The 16,151-nt window shown below is 39.7% G+C and overlaps 1 protein-coding gene across 1 annotated transcript in view; it reads right to left on the bottom strand.

The window, feature by feature from the left end:
• Positions 1 to 15,737, bottom strand: part of TINAG (tubulointerstitial nephritis antigen) — a 43,014-nt gene extending 27,277 nt beyond the window's left edge. The window contains exons 1-4 of the mRNA XM_010178025.2: positions 15,258 to 15,737; positions 9,654 to 9,717; positions 8,636 to 8,725; positions 6,978 to 7,092 (exon numbers count right to left, since the gene is read on the bottom strand). Coding sequence (XP_010176327.1) covers positions 6,978 to 7,092; positions 8,636 to 8,725; positions 9,654 to 9,717; positions 15,258 to 15,627 — 639 coding nt within the window. The 5' untranslated portion in view covers positions 15,628 to 15,737. The remainder of the gene's footprint in view (positions 1 to 6,977; positions 7,093 to 8,635; positions 8,726 to 9,653; positions 9,718 to 15,257) is intronic.
• Positions 15,738 to 16,151: the final 414 nt, after the last annotated feature.

Here is a 16,151-nt window from a genome sequence, read left to right as displayed (position 1 = left end):
GCGGTTCTGGCACTCCACTAGCTGAGCTGGAAAACAGCTCCACAACTGCCAACCTGAATAACCTGTCCAGTTTCTTTCTTATTTTTATCTCAAAAAGCAATTCCCTATGAAACATGTTAATTATGACCCAGCTGGCATTTTTGGAAAGAGAAACCTTCTGCTATAAAGATCAGTGAAGTTAGATACCTGTTACCCTATTATCCTTGACACGTGGCTGTAGGTAGGAAATTTAGTTACCATGAGGGAGGCATCAGTACAGTGTATCATTGATTTGTCTTTTACACAGAAGTTTTTCAATCTCCAGTACTTATTCTCATTCCAGAATGAAAATCAGTTATTTTCCTTCTGCTTTGCAATCTGATGTTGAGGTGATGAGTATTCATGGTCTGCTCACTAAAGCCATTTGGACAGCCACTTTTGGCATCTTCATCTCTCGTCTTTAATTTATGTCTTCCAAGCTTTGCACAAATACCTGCATATGGAAGAACCATCTGGTACAACTGCTAATAATCTGCTCTGTGTTCAACATATCAAAACCATTGACTCATTTATTTGTACTGTTGAACTTTACGGAATGATTGCTTATGCTGAGCAGGGAGACAGGAATGGCCACACAGAAATGCAGTATTAGTCCATCCACCGTATAAGTTTGTCTCAAACAATTGTTGACAACATCTGTTCCAGAGGAAAATACAATTCCCTGATGTTTCTTTCTTATAAGCAGGCTTATACCCTGAAGCAGAATGGCTTCTATCCTGTTCAAATTCCATTATTTTACTTCAATTTACTTAGTCTTCTAATGTTGGGTGTCCTTTCTACACCATTTTTCTAAATTGTTTATGTGACTTCTTCAAATACATCAATAACAAAAGGAAGTCCAGGGAAATGTGGGGCCACTACTGAATGGGGCAGGGTACCTGGTAACAGAGGACATGGAGAAGGCAGAGTTACTGAATGCCTTCTTTACTTCAGGTGTGGAATCAAGTTGGAGGCCTGTATCTAGTGGTGTCCCCCAGGGGTCAACACTGGGTCCAGCGTTGTTCAACCTATTCAGCAATGACTTAGATGAAGGAACAGAATGCCTCCTCAGCAAATTTGCTGATGATACTAAACTGGGAGGAGTACCGGATACGCCAGACGGCTGCACTGCCATTCAGAGGGACCTCGAAAGGTTGGAGAGATGGGCAGAGAGGAATCTCATGAGGTTCAACAAGGGAAAGTGCAGGGTCCTGCATACGGGAAGGAATAACCCCAGGCATCAGTATGGGTCGGGGGCTGACCTGGAAAGCAGCCCTGCAGAGAAGGACCTGGGAGTCCTCGTGGACAACAAGTTACATATGAGCCAGCAGTGTGCTCTTGTGGTCAGGAAGGCCAACAGTTTCCTGGGCTGTATTTGGAACAGTGTTGCCAGCAGGTCAAGGGAGGTTCTCCTCCCCCTCTACTCAGTCCTGGTGAGGCCTCGCCTGGAGTATTGTGTCCAGTTCTGGGCTCCTCAGTACAGGAAGGACCTGGAACTCCTGGAGCATGTCCAGAGAAGGGTGACTAAGTTGATTAAAGGGCTGGAGCATCTTTCATATGAGGAAAGGCTGAGGGAGCTGGGCCTGTTGAGCTTAGAGAAAAGACGGCTCAGAGGGGATCTGATTAATGTTTATAAATATCTAAAGGGAGAGTGTATAGAGAATGGGCCAAACTCTCCTCATTGACACCCAACAATAGGATGAGAGACAATGGGCATAAACTGCAGCAGCAGAAGTTCCACCTGAACATAAGGAAAAACTTCTTTACTGTGAAGGTGTCTGATCACTTGAACAGGTTGCCCAGAGAGGTTGTGGAATCTCCCTCATTGGAGGTATTAAAAAACTGTCTGGACAAAATCCTGGTTCACGTGCTCTAGGAGTCCCTGCTTGAGCGGGGTGGTTGGACTAGATGACCTTCAGATGAACCTTCCAACCTCAACCATTCTGTGATTCTGTGACTTATAAGACTACATACCTTTTTCTAAAATTATTTAAACATTCGAGGCCAGTTCTTTAAAACTATTTCAGGATTCTTTGGGGAACTGAACTTTACCACTGTGGCTGTATTCAGATCGTTTTGCTGCATGTATTGGGAAACAGCACTGCCTCCATCCAGCTTGTACGCCAGGATTTCCCACAGAAAACCCATGGTTGAGAGAAGTGGGTAAGGGGAAAAAGCAGCTTGTACCTCATGTCTGTATCTGGCGTTAGACTGGGATACTGTCCCAGCAGACAGATTGATACAGTCTGTGCATATGCCCAGACCCATAACTCTCAAGCATTTCTAGGTTTACTATGTTAGATGCAGGCTGTGATTCCTAAATACCGCCAAAGTATACTGCAAACTGTTAGTCATTTCAGTGCTTTTGAAAGTTTTACCTTAACCCATAACAAGCCTATAATCTTTAAAATTTTGCTAAAATATGAATCTCAATATTTTTATTAATCACTTTCAAAATCTGTTTTTTCAAAAGCTTGTTAGCTACCTGGGACTTGCAACCTCAAATGACAAACAGAAAGAAAAAGCTAACTTAAGTAATATCTTGCTAAATTATCATTATGTTCATCTTTAATGAGTGAGCACAAGCACAAAATTTACATTGAAGATTAATCATACAGGCAAAATCCCAGACCAATAGCATTTATTTTACATGATAATAGTGCTCACTATCAGTCATTAAACAAGCAAAACTTGATGAAGGTTTTTTAGCACACTTATGTGGGCAATGACTGCCTGCAATACTACAAATGAGGCAGCTGAGAAAAGCAAAATTCTGAATAGATCTCTGGTCTGAGATAATGTGTTACTTTATGTATTCCTAAACTATTGTCAATGTATTTAATAGCCTCATATGGTAAATCCTAGGGCAAATCCCTAATTAACCCTCAACCTTGTTATTTAGAAATGCAGGATTGACCTGTAGCCAGAAACATTAGCTTTTTGTCTGAGAAATTGGTACCCTGATATGAGAAGCACTGCTGTTCTGTCACAAATAGTAAGCTTAGACAATTGTTTCTCAATGTATGCTCCATGGACCAGCATCAGACAGCACAATGCAATCAGCAAAATGACTGGCAAACTATTTTTAAACTTTTGTATAGATTCTCTGCAGTGAAGCTAGTAGTCTAGCCAAAGCAGAAAGGTAAGTGAATATAAAAAAAGCACTCATACTTCAACTATGACTTCTTCAGAAAAATTAGGATGACCCATCAGAGAAAAAAGGCTGAAGTTTACAGAATTTGCAAATGCAGAAATAGTTTTTTTGAGGGAAAGCTTTTTTTTTTTTTTTAGAGTAGGATAAGTGTTCTGGACATCACTTGCTTTGTGAAGACAAAATGAGCATGCATGATCTTCAATTTGCAAGAGGGAGATCTACAACTGCTGAGATTTTTCATGATGAAAAGCCATATATCTGAGGAACACCTGGTGTGCTTTGTACACCTTCACATTGTCTTTATGAGTTCTTTGAGACTTAACCCAAAATGGTGCCTTATTATTAAACTATGTATTCCATTTTCTTGTAGGATGGCACTTAGGTGAGCACCTTGTTGCCGGCACGTGCAGACCCCATGATTGCAATGTACCTCTTGCCAGAACATGTACTGACAGCACCAAAGAGTATCACAATGTGCTTTAAACATTTAAACCACAGTGGTTATTTTTGTGCTATGTAGAACTTTAAGAATGATTACACTACCTCCTGCAGTGAGTAAACACTTTAAAAATGCCTTCTCAGGTAACACACGTGACATTATGGGGAGCTTCAGCTTTATCAGGAGTAACAACAGACGCAGTGGTGTATTCAGTCTATGGTCAGATCTAGCCTTATTCTGTAGCAGAGGGTCCTCAGTTCAGATTTAGTTCTTTTTCCATATCATTGTCTTTTAGGTGTTCTAACATGTCACCATGTTAAACTACCTTTCCAGACATAAGCATCACCTTATTGAGTGGGTATAGTCTTTTATTAATAGCAGAGCTTTAAAAGCTCTATAAGCAACTTCAAGATGATTTTGTTTTCCCTAAGATGAAATGTAATTCTGTCACACTGTTTAATTTTAAGTAATGTTATGAAACTATATTTGTAGTTGGATATGTCAGTCAAAGAAACAACTAAAAAAGCCTCTGCTGCACAACCAAACTTTTTAACACTGCTGAGAACTAAGACTCTGCTGCAGATGAAAAGTGGTTAACAGAAAGTCTTTACATTGAATCTTTATTTCCACGTGATTGGTAAGGAGCCCTTTCTACACAAAGATGCTTTTCTCAAGCATTCCAAAAAGACAGTAGAAAATAATCAGAACAACAGGCCCTTAGGTACTAGAAACCGTAATTTATTCCCTAAATAGCAGACCAGTAGCATGCTGAAGAAATGTTTAATATTTTAAGTTTAAAAAATGTTGTATTTAATGAATGGATATCTATGATTTTCCTTCTACATTAGCAAAGCTAACAGGTTTTAATCAGGTCAGCACAGGACAAAGCCAGAAGAGCCTGAACACTAATTGTAGCATTTTTATCAACTAAGTATATGACTTTGGGCAAATGACTTGCAGTTTTCTCACTTGCAAAATGGGAAAGACAGTAATAATCCCAGAGAATGCATGAATATTTAATTAGTGTCAATTTATCCACTGTAAGTAACTAGTACCTTGGCCTGCGGGTGGATTAGTGCTCAACAAAGTCACTTAAAGGTCAAGCCATTAAGGTGTGGAGAATGTATCTGAAAAATATTAAAAAGTAATTATTTCAGAATTTCATCATTCATATCCTTTGACTCTCTTCTGAGCTGTCACCCAGTTACAGGTGAAGCTTAATGGAAACACTGTCATGAAAACTTACTTGGTTTTTATCACTTAGGACTTTGTAAATGTGCTAGTAAGGTTCACAAAATATCAGTGACAGAAAATTATTCATGGAAGGCAGAGCATGGACAAGTTTCTCTGAAAACCTGGTAAGATACTTGTCTTAAAAAGTGCCTGAAAGTTAACTTCACGGCTACTGCTGGTTTGCCAGTTGGAAGAATCTGTCTATGTACCCCTGGTGAGCCCAATCCATCTTACATACTTACTAGATCATGCAGTGACGGTAGATACGGAGCTGGCTATGAGTGAAGAAAACCATATTTTTGGTATGTTTTTGTGAAGTATTAAAATGTGGCCTATAGGAAACTTCCTGAGGCAGAACAAGGGCACTAAAGAGATTATGTTCTTCTAGAAAACTATAGAAGGAGACAAAATCAGGGAGATTTGGAGCTTTGCAGGAAACTTCAGAGAAAAATATTTTTACATTAAGACTAGCCAAGACAAAGCACTGGGGTAAGAGCAGGAAAGTTCTAATAGTTCTGAAGAGAAACCATAGGTAGCAGAAAGGATCCTGTACAATTTAGAGCAACTTTTTGCAAGCTCAAAGAATTCTCCAGGAGATGAGAAAGTCATGCAGAGATTATTATTTTATATTTTTAGCTTTTGTAAGTAGAGAGAAAGATTTCTTAGAATCCTGTGAAAAGCTTGTGCTTCCAGCAACCTGTAGGACTTCCTAAGGGCTAAATGCAGCATCGTGCAAAGCTGGATTTCTAGAGCAGAATGCAGTGAAGCTCTTGGGGTGTCTGGCAGGGTCAAAGGTAGTTGGGTTGTGGGTCACAGATTTCATAAAAAGATAGCAGGTAGATAAAATATGCCTGAGAAATGTATCAGTGGAACAAAGGCCTTAAGTAGTGCAGCAGTCAAAGAAGCTACAGGAAGCTTAATAACAATGATTCAATTTATTTCCATTTTGCTGAAACCCAGCATCCTAATTTATCTTTACATTGCTTCATACTATGGACTTTCAGAGCTTCTTTCAAAGATTGCTCTTTAGTCTCAGCCATTAGCCTTAATGAACTATGCCCAATTGCTATTTTTTATGGTTGCAGCAACGATTAGCACATGGAAAAGATAGTATGGAAACAACCTAAAGCAAAGATTTACAACAACCCCATGCAACGCTTTAGGCTTGGGGAAGAGTGGTTGGAAAGCTGCCTGGTGGAAAAGGACCTGGGGATGTTAGTCAAAAGCTGTCTGAACATGAGCCAGCAGTGTGCCCAGGTGGCCAAGAAGGCCAACAACGTCCTGGCTTAAATCAGAAATAGTGTGGCCAGCAAGACAAGGATAGTGTTCATCCCCCTGTACTCAGCTCCTGTGAGGCCGCACCTCGAGTACTGTGTTCAGTTTTGGGCTCCTCATTACAAGAAAGACATTGAGGTGCCAGAGCATGTCCAGAGAAGATCAACAAAGCTGGGGAAGGGTCTAGAGCACAAGTCTTAGGAGGCACAGCTGAGGGAACTGGGGTTGTTTAGTCTAGAGAAAAGAAGGCTCAGGGGAGACCTTATTGCTCTCTACAACTACCTGAAAGGAGGTTGAAGTGAGTTGAGTGTTGATCCCATCTCCCAAGTAACAAGAGACAGGATGAGAGGAAATGGCCTCAGGTTGGGTCAAGGGAGGTTTAGGTTGGATACTAGGAAAAATTTCTTCACTGAGATGGTTGTCAGGCATTGGAACAGGCTGCCCAAAGCAGTGGTTGAATCACCATCCCTGGAGGTATTTAAAAGACATGTAGATGTGGTGTGTAGGGGCATGGTTTAGAGGTGGACTTGAGGTGGTAGTGTTAGGTTTACAGTTGGAATTGATGATCTTTTCCAACCTAAATTATCCTATATTTTCGAACACCAATGATGGACGATGCAGCACTGATAAGTTAATATTGATGCACAGCTTCCCAATAGTTAGCATTTGATTTTTCTCTTCCTTGTTTGGTTTCCATCAATAGAATCACACACTGCCTTGGAGAACTATTCTGGAAGCTTCACATGCAACATGGAAGTATTTAGTTAAATCCCTGAATCTTAATCTTATAATTGTCCATATTTATTTTTCCATGTGGTAAAGTTCTGAAAAATGTTAACAAATGTACATGACACTTACTGGAACTTCTCTCATATTCAGCAAGGAATGAGATGGAGGGAATGTGCCCAGGCGCTTTTTGAAACCTTCTTCTACTGTCATTCCCCAGAATTGGCTGTAGTTGTCAGCTTTCCATCTTCCCCACAGACAGAAATAAACAAACCCCAGGTTAGAGATAACACTCACATTAATACCTTGCTCCTCTATAAAACCACCACTAACAATAACAACCAGAAATAAATCTTTCAAATTGCATTTCAAAACCTTTTATTCAATACACTTGAGAAAATGTTTAGTACAGGCTCTTCCACTGCAAATGAGCATAAGATGGAACAACAGAGCAGTGTATGGAAAGCAGTGGTTTGAGGTTAGCATTGTGTCAACCTGCAGGAGGTGAACATGCAATGCTTCAGGGAAATACTGGAAAACAAGATGCTCAGTCATAACTGAGCTGACATTATGCTTCAGACCAGATGTCCACAGAGAACTAACAGCTTCAAGTAGTGGTTTACATTGCATTCAAGCTCTGGTGCGTCAGCTGTGAGACACTGTTGAACTCGGCAGAAAGGCTAGCTGACAACTTCTGCCTGAGTTTTACACCAATAGCTAGGTTGAAAGAAAGGGCTCCCCATGGCTTTTTAATTATTCTCTCCCTACTCTCAGGTAGACTAGATTCAGATTGTAGTGTTAACCCTGCAAACTGTATGCAGAACAGAAAAAAAATACATTGCAGCCATACATTCAGAACACACTGAAAAGAGCTGAGCTACAGGGGAGAGCATTCTCTTTACCCTTTTCTTCCGTGCTTGTGGATGAACAACAAGTTGGTGGGATTCATGCTGCCCAAATGAGAAGTCTCATTGTTCTTAGTCTGCCTGTAGTCAGTAAAGAGTGCAAGCACCTGCAGAAGTTGAGTCATATCTCAGGTGGGCTTAACCACCCTGCTGTGAGCCTTAACCTAGACACTTGCCCCCAGGTGCCTAACTTAATTATCTATTCTAGATCAGCTGGTTTCAATTTCTTCCATGAAGTGCAAAATATTTCAGCTCTGAGTCACAGGTTTAAATCTGGGCACCTGCACAGGCTTCATCAGTGATTTCAACACCTCAGCTGCTAGCGAGGCAACTCTGTCTGTAAAAGGCCAGCAGGGTCCTGTGGCACCGCTCTGCTACTGAGGTGTCCCTAGTCCCTCTGCGTTACCAGGGTGGAATAAGAAAAACCCTGCACCTCACAAACTTTTATATCTTGGTCTCCATTTGGCTCATCTGCTCTTCCAGTGCTACCTTCAGTCCTGCTGTGTCGAACAATTCTCTTGAGGGAGGAGAAAAAAATGACTTTAAATATTTATCCCAAGGAATAAATAAAGTGAAGAATAAGGGAAGAAGATCTAAATAATGTGTTGTGAGCAAAAAAGTTGTATTAAATTTCATGAATGTTTTAGATAGATGTTTACAAAGTCAGCTCTTACCCGCATGAGAATTTCAGTATCTTTCCATTTAAAACTCTGTAATCTGCCAGAGATCTTGGAAAGTTTCCTGGATGTACCTTTACCATCAAATTGCTGTGATATAATTGCGGAAGGAAGGGGTGGGGCAGACTGCATAACTCTTAATTTACACATACATATAATAAGCAATACATTGGTTTATAACAAAACCTTAAAATAAAATTATTCTCACCCATAATCTCCAGAATTGATGTGCTGAATTAAGTCTTGGCGAACAAGGCATACTTCTTTAGAACACTTCCAGAGACTTTGGAAGCATTTGCTGAAAGGGCAAGAATATCACTGAGCAGAAAATGAATTGTCAAAGGAAAAATATGCACTTTAACAGCAGAAGGAAGATGGAGGAAAAAAAGCGCAAACAATATAAATGTCACAGAGTATTTATGAAAACACAATGCTACTTCTCACTACTTCACTACCTAATGAATCCTAACTGGAACAAAGTAGGAAGGTTTACAGCTTCTGGGAAAGGTCATATTTGAAAATTTTTCTTCAATTTCTGTGAAACCAAACCAGGGAAAAAAGGTAATGCCCTGTAAATTAGATGTTTTGAGGAAGTTCCACTCGGGAAACCCAGAAAAGAGCCATGTGGCCGTAGACACTTTACTCCAAGGACCCTTGCCCAAAGTCAGGGCAGTGGGGGCCCAGCCCTGTTTGGGTGCTGCTGGAGCTCCCCGGGCTGCCCTGGGGCTGGAGGTGCAGGGTTGGTTTTCGGAGAGGCAGAGCAGGGAGGTGGCTCAGGCACCGACTACCAGGCAGGCAGCAGAGCTCCCCTGCTCGCGCTGCCTGCTCCTGTCCCACAGCAAAGAAAGGGATGTGCAAACAGTCCATGTCACTCATGCCAAAGAAGCATGTTATAAAATAATCCCCTAAACTTTAATTATATTCCTTTTGTCTGCACTCACATCAATGCCCAGGTCTAGGCTGAAACCATTTCAATTCAGGTCAGGGCCAGCAGATTGACTGAGCAGGAACAGAGTTAGGCCAGTGAGGAGGAGATTTAGTACTCTCATTTTCATATTTTGATTAGAAAGCCTATTATCTTTTACCATTCTTCTCAGGTGACTGTAGTCTAGTTCTACAATGCCTTAACACATGTTTAATATGAATTTAAGGATGATCACTACCTTAATTCCTGTGTCATGACATACGCTAAATAAAATTCAATTTGCTTTTCTCTGAAACATTACCAGGAATTGCAGTTGTCTTTAATTACTGTTCCTTCTCCGTAATATCGGCCATATTTATGACAACCTGCCAACGTAACACATAGAAGTGTGAAAAAAAATAGTCATCCTTGAAGTGAATTAACTCATAACTCTTGCTACTATTGAATTAATTGATTGTATGTGGTATGCATAATTTATTTAGTCAAAGGTCAACAACTACTATTTCCAGTTTCTTCCAAGTAATAAGGAAGAATTCAGTTTTTTTACCAGGAACGTTGTCATTCATAGTAAACGCCAGTTTCTTCCAAGTAATAAGGAAGAATTCATCAAACTTCCAAGTTTGATGAATTTAGTTTTTTTACCAGGAACGTTGTTATTCATAGTAAACAAATCAGTAACAGATTCAAAATGCCCACTGAAAGATTATCGTACATGTAAACAAAAATAATTATTCAAATAAAGTTATTTTCCAGTAATAAACTTTATTTTCTAATAAAAATATTTTTCTAATCGACAATTAAAATGAAAAAATTTTTTCCAGTAATAGAATTAAAAAAACATTATAACTATTCCAAAACCATCATAACATATTATTTTTCCTCACTAGTTTAATTCCTCTTTGAAAAATACATAGACCAGCTATGTTTCAGTGCAAATGTATGTTTCAGACACTCTCCAAAACCCAGAATAAGACATAAATTGAGTGATGGTTTTTCCAAACAAATACATGCCTCCTAATTTTTTTCTTTGATAACACTTCACTCATAAAAGACTTTGTGCATGTTCTAAGATCTTCCAAAACTGTTTCATCGGTGCACTTGATTGTCAAACCTTCAGTAAAAGAAGGATCCGGAATGCCTGTGCAGGGCTTTGGATCAAGTCTTTAACAAACATTATACATTTATCACATGGATCTTTGTTTTCCAGCCTATTCTAATGCTTCCTGGAGAAGAGAAGGTTCTGGGGAGACCTTATTGAGATCTTTCAATACTTAAACGGGGCCTACAAGAAAGATGCAGACAGACTTTTTTATCAGGGCCTATAGCAATGGAACAAGGGGTAATGGTTTTAAACTAAAAGAGGGTGGATTTAGACTAGATGTAAGGACGAAATTTTTTTACAATGCAAGTGGTGAAACACTGGCACACGTTGCCCAGAGAGAGATGGTAAATGCCCCATCCTTGGAAACATTCGAGGTCAGGCTGGATGGGGGCTCTGAGCAACCTGATCTAGTTGAAGCTGTCCCTGCTCACTGCAGGGGGGTTGGACTAGATGACCTTTAAAGGTCCCTTTAAATCAGGCATTGGAACAGGCTACCTAGGGAAGTGGTTGAGTGACCATCCCTGGATATATTTAAAAGACAGGTAGATGAAGTGCTCAGAGATATGGTTTAGTAGTGGACAGGTATGATTGGACTTGATGATCTCAAAGGTCTTTTCCAACCAACCAATTCTATGATTCCAACCCAAACCATTATATGATTCTATGATTACTCCCCTGGTGACCCTGCGGGTAGAGATCAGGTTACTTCCACCACCGAAAGAGATTGGAGCCAGGAACCCCCAAGTTCTCCTTTTTCCTGCATTTTCAAGAAGCATAACCCATATTTTATATGAATATAGTGTTGACTTGCATTTGCATTATATTACGCTTTTTTTCCCACCACAAGTGTGAAGAATGCCATCACCCTCTCATGGCAAAGACTGGTGTTTGCCTGCCCAGATATGTACGTGTATGCTTCAGCTGCCTAGACCTCCTTTATTGGCAGGAGAGAAGTAGGCACTTCTAAGCCATAAATAATTTCAGAAGTAGAATAGAGCTGATGAATCCATTACAAGTGGCTATTTTCCTCTGTTAGTCATACAGCAGGCTATGTCAGCTAGCACAGACGTAGCTGAGATATATCTGACCCAAGCAGCCCAAGGCCTGAAGTGCCTTCTCTAATTCAGCTTCTGCTAAGATCTGAGACATTTTTCAGAGAATATCCAAAGAAAATTACTTAAGTGTCACTGTTTGTCACAGTCTGCCACAAAGTCAGTATCAGACAGTAGCTGGAAGGATAAGTAAGTAAATGAAATATCAAATAAGAAATATCAAATAAGAAATATCAAATAAGATATTTCAAATGTATTGAGGGGAGGAAGTATTGGTGCAGTATCTGAGTAACAGGATGGAGCCCCACTTGGAGCTCTGCTGGCAGATCTCACCTCCCATGCCCCTCCCAAAAAATGCACACTTGGACAAGTATAGAAAAAGCTTTCTAATAATGTATGCTTAGGGAACTGAAGATTAAAACCACACAGTTTATTTAGTACAGCCAAATTAAGACTTAGAGGGACATGAGTGTTGCCTGAAGCATCAGTGGCCAAGAGCAGAGATATCTGAGCTAAAAGACACTGCATGAGAACACAGCAAGATTGTCTGGCTGTGAATGCATTGCATCGGAATATTAATATATTAAGTAGGAAATTAATTAATTTGAGTATGCAGTCTGACGACTTAATGAATGGGATTACACAATGTGAAAATCAGGATCGGAAGGAAAAGGATTTGATAAATCAGTATTTCTCTCCTAGTCCAGCATTCCTATATACAGAATCAAAGAATCACAGAATGGAATGGGGTTGGAAGCCATCTCTGAAGATCATCTGGTCCAACCCTGTTGCTAGAGCAGATCACACAGGAACACATTCAGGCAAGTTTTGAATGTCTCCAGAAATGGACGCTTCACAACCACTCTGGGCAGCCTGTTCCAGTGCTCTGTCACCCTTACAGTAAAGAAGTATTTCCTTATGTTTAGGTTGAACCTCCTGCTTTCCAGTTTGTGACCATTGCCCCTTGTTCTGTCACTGGATACCACTGAAAAGAGTCTGTCCCCATCCTCCTAACACCCGCCCTTTAGGTATTTAGAAGCACTGATAAGATCCCCTCTCAGTCTTTTCCAGGTTAAACAGACCCAGGACTCTCAGCCTTTCCTCATATGTTAGGTGCTCGAGTCCCCTAATCATCTTACTGGCCCTGTGCTGGACTCTCTTTAGTAGTTCCTTGTCCTTCTTGAACTGCCCAGAGCTGGACACAGTACTCCAAGTGAGGCCTCACCAGGGCAGAGTAGAGGGAAAGGATCACCTCCCTCGACCTGCTGGCCACGCTCTTCTTTAATGCACTCCAGGATGGCATTGGCCTTCTTGGCCATGAAGACACATTGTTGGCTTATGGTCAAACCATCATCAAACAGGACTCTTACAGCTCTTACTGCATTTTCCCCCAGTATTGATGTAAGTACGTTTGTCAGTGACATGTCTCCAGGTTTACTCATTTGTAGGCTGGATCCTGACTGTGTAGTGTAAAAGCAATTAGCAAACTCTCTGAATGTCACCTTTATACCATCTCCAGAATGAGGTCCAGTGTTTAGACTCTGACAGAGCTTTTTGTACCATCAGAGTAATCAAAACAAAAAGATAAAATAAATGACAAACGTAGTCAATAAATAAAATTCAAACAGGTCTTCTAATAACAAAAATTAAAATAATAATAATTTTAAAAATTAGAACTTCTATTCAGCATCTAAGGCAGGAATGTGTACAGTTTCTTCTGAAACTACGCAGGAAAGCCATCAGAATATACTGAATGCTTGCTTCATAAAGGCAAAGTCAAAGCAGTTCCACACAGTTAAATCAAGACTGGCCTTCAGCATGATGCACACCCATGGAAGAAGCGAGAGCGTAGCTTACTGCTGCCGTGCACCAAGTCAGGGAATAGACGGGGATCCAGAAATAAAACGTTGAGCAGTTTTATTGATGTTCATTCCAGCCCATGTAAAGCTCTTCAGTTTATTGGTTTTTTTTTTAAGTAAGATGAGTCAGGAAGCACTGAGAGCAAAACCACAGGCAACCAGAAGATCAAAATCTTCCAGGTGAAAAGTATTTTGGCATATGCAGTATTTCAGCGCTTAAATAATTCTTAGCCAAAGGCAGAAGTGTAATTTCAGTTACTAAAAGTCACCTTTAAGTTCCTTTGAGTTATTTTTTTTTCCTTCTGTATTTTGTCTGTTTTATTATTCTCTTTTTATCCTTTAAATAACTTGTATAACAAATATCCAATAAACAGATTTTTAAAAGCTGCAGAGTTTCCATCAGGCAAGCACCTTATGGATCAGGATCTTGTTTTGAGATGAGATATAAAAAAAAGGTATAAGCACAGCTATAAGACAAATAATGGTGCTTGAATAGAGTAAATATAATTTCTACTTCTGGCAGGTATGCACAGTCCAAGAGTTACAAAGCAGTGAACACATGCAAAAAAATCGATTAAGAAAAGTAGTAAAAATATTACACCCCACCTATTCCCTTATCTAAGCATTCTGTTGCACTTTTTAGAGGTTGACTTACAGCAGACCCCATATGGCAAACTGCTGCAGGTTTTGTAGTGATTGATTTCCATGAAACTGTTTGCCAAACTAGACCCACAGGCTGTTAGTTCTGGAGCAGAATTGCTGCTAAGTGTGTATGTAGAGCTTACGACAACAACACCCTGATCTGCCAGAAATTATATACACCACAGCACCAAATAAATATGAAACAAATGTCTTTATTTACATAAATCATAGAACATTCTTTTAAGTCATTAGACACACTCTGGAAAATCAAATTTGTTTTACAGCATTTCTGTCACTCCCACTTATCACATTTTGGCTGCATGCCAGGTTTAAAAGCACTCCCTACAGAAGAGTTTGTGATCTGAGTGCTGGAATGCAAGCAGCAGGGTTATTGCCAAGAAGTGATTACTTTTAAAAACTCATGGTAGTATTTTTGTTGATTTTAGGCTTTTGAAATTTTAGTATAATCTCCACATTTTCAGCCAGCTTTGGTGTACCAATAGTAAGAATCTACATAGTCTTAAAATTCACAATTCTAAACTTTTCTCACCAGGAGAGATTTGGCCTATGCAGGAACCAAGGGAGGACCAGTTGTTTGTAGATAATTTTTTTTGCCATCTCTAATTCTCAAAAAAAAAAAAATTACTGAATTTAGAGTAGTCTTGGAGGAACTTCCACTACAAACTCACTAGTGAGAAACTAAGGTATACCAGAAATCCTTGTTCTAACCACATCTCTTCACCCACTCCTGCACCTGAGCTGCCACAGGAAAAATAGTGTTCCACAGGAAAGCTACACTGGATCAAAACCATTGCAGAATACCTCTAGGGCAGTATCGTTCTCATTCAGGATAACTCTCAGTTTTCTTGGGGATTTATTTATACTGATGGATTAAAAAAAAATAGAGAGCTTGCTGTTCATCTCATATTAATCTGTGAAGCTCTATTGAAATTTTTGGGATTACATTAATTTTGACCCAATGAGGTTCTCTCTGAGAAGTTTTAGGTTCAAAAGAAATTTTGTCCAACAGAAAGATGATCTAATTAATGCTGAAAATATGTCCCTAGAGATAAAGAAATAACAGCAAGCATAATTCTTACTCCAGTTTCATACTCAATGTCTTTGTCCACTATGTCTTTTATTCTCATTTTTAGGGTATATACACTCTAAAGCATAATCAATAATTTTACTTCCAAGTACATTTTTATCATGATGCACTAAGGTCAACTGAGTGTTTTATCTATACCTACCCAGTGTTGGAGGTGGCCAAGGCTCATCTGACCTGGTGGGCCCAACGAGGTGGTCACAGACATCCCAATAGTCAGCACAACAATCTACAGGACCAGGAGAACCTGAGGCACAGAACTGGTCACAGTAACATATGGCTGCTTTGGAGACGATGTTAAAGCTGCAGTCATCATCTCTTCCTGTACAGCAGCCACGTACACTGCAGGACCTTCCCTGATAGAGACTCCTTTTCAGCCTGTGCCACTTTGCAAAACCACCATCTTCAACGGAGTAAAGTCCTTGGCGGAAATTTCTTCTAGAGTCAAGCTGCTTTGCCATCCAAACTTCACTTGCAATGCAATATAAGAGCAATATCTGACTTTTGAGCCACATTCTTCTGATTCTAGCAGCCTTTTTTAAGGCTCACTGTGCTTCACATTATCTGTAAATGTTCATTTGCTGTAGATGTATTACCTTCAGTTAGTATTCAGAAAGAAATCTTAACAGAAAGTTGCAGACTATGGTTTTCTAGGAAGACTTTGTATGTGTTAATGATTAGTCAGACATGTTGTAAACTGATTTATTTGCCCAAGATACAGAGATACTGGAAACAGAGCCACAACTATGTATTCATCATTATGAAACACTGGGTGCATTCTTTTGCGAGTGAGAAAGTTTATAGTAAAGGTTTCAGAATATACAGAATATATATGTTCCAATATTTTAGTTCTGTGCTTTTAACTTCTAAAATCAAAACAATGTGAGGAATTAATACATGATGTCAAAGGAAGCTCTCTTTTTTTAATGCCTCATTTACCTGTAAAAATGTGCTCTCCATATGACTGGAAACTGTGTAACACTTGGATTGCATTTCATCTACATTTTCCATTCTGATATGCAGGTCTGTATCACTGCAG

Source organism: Antrostomus carolinensis, unplaced genomic scaffold (genome assembly GCF_000700745.2).
Source record: "Antrostomus carolinensis isolate BGI_N321 unplaced genomic scaffold, ASM70074v2 scaffold12291, whole genome shotgun sequence".
NCBI lineage: Eukaryota > Metazoa > Chordata > Aves > Caprimulgiformes > Caprimulgidae > Antrostomus > Antrostomus carolinensis.
This window is presented reverse-complemented; position numbering and strand designations above follow the sequence as displayed.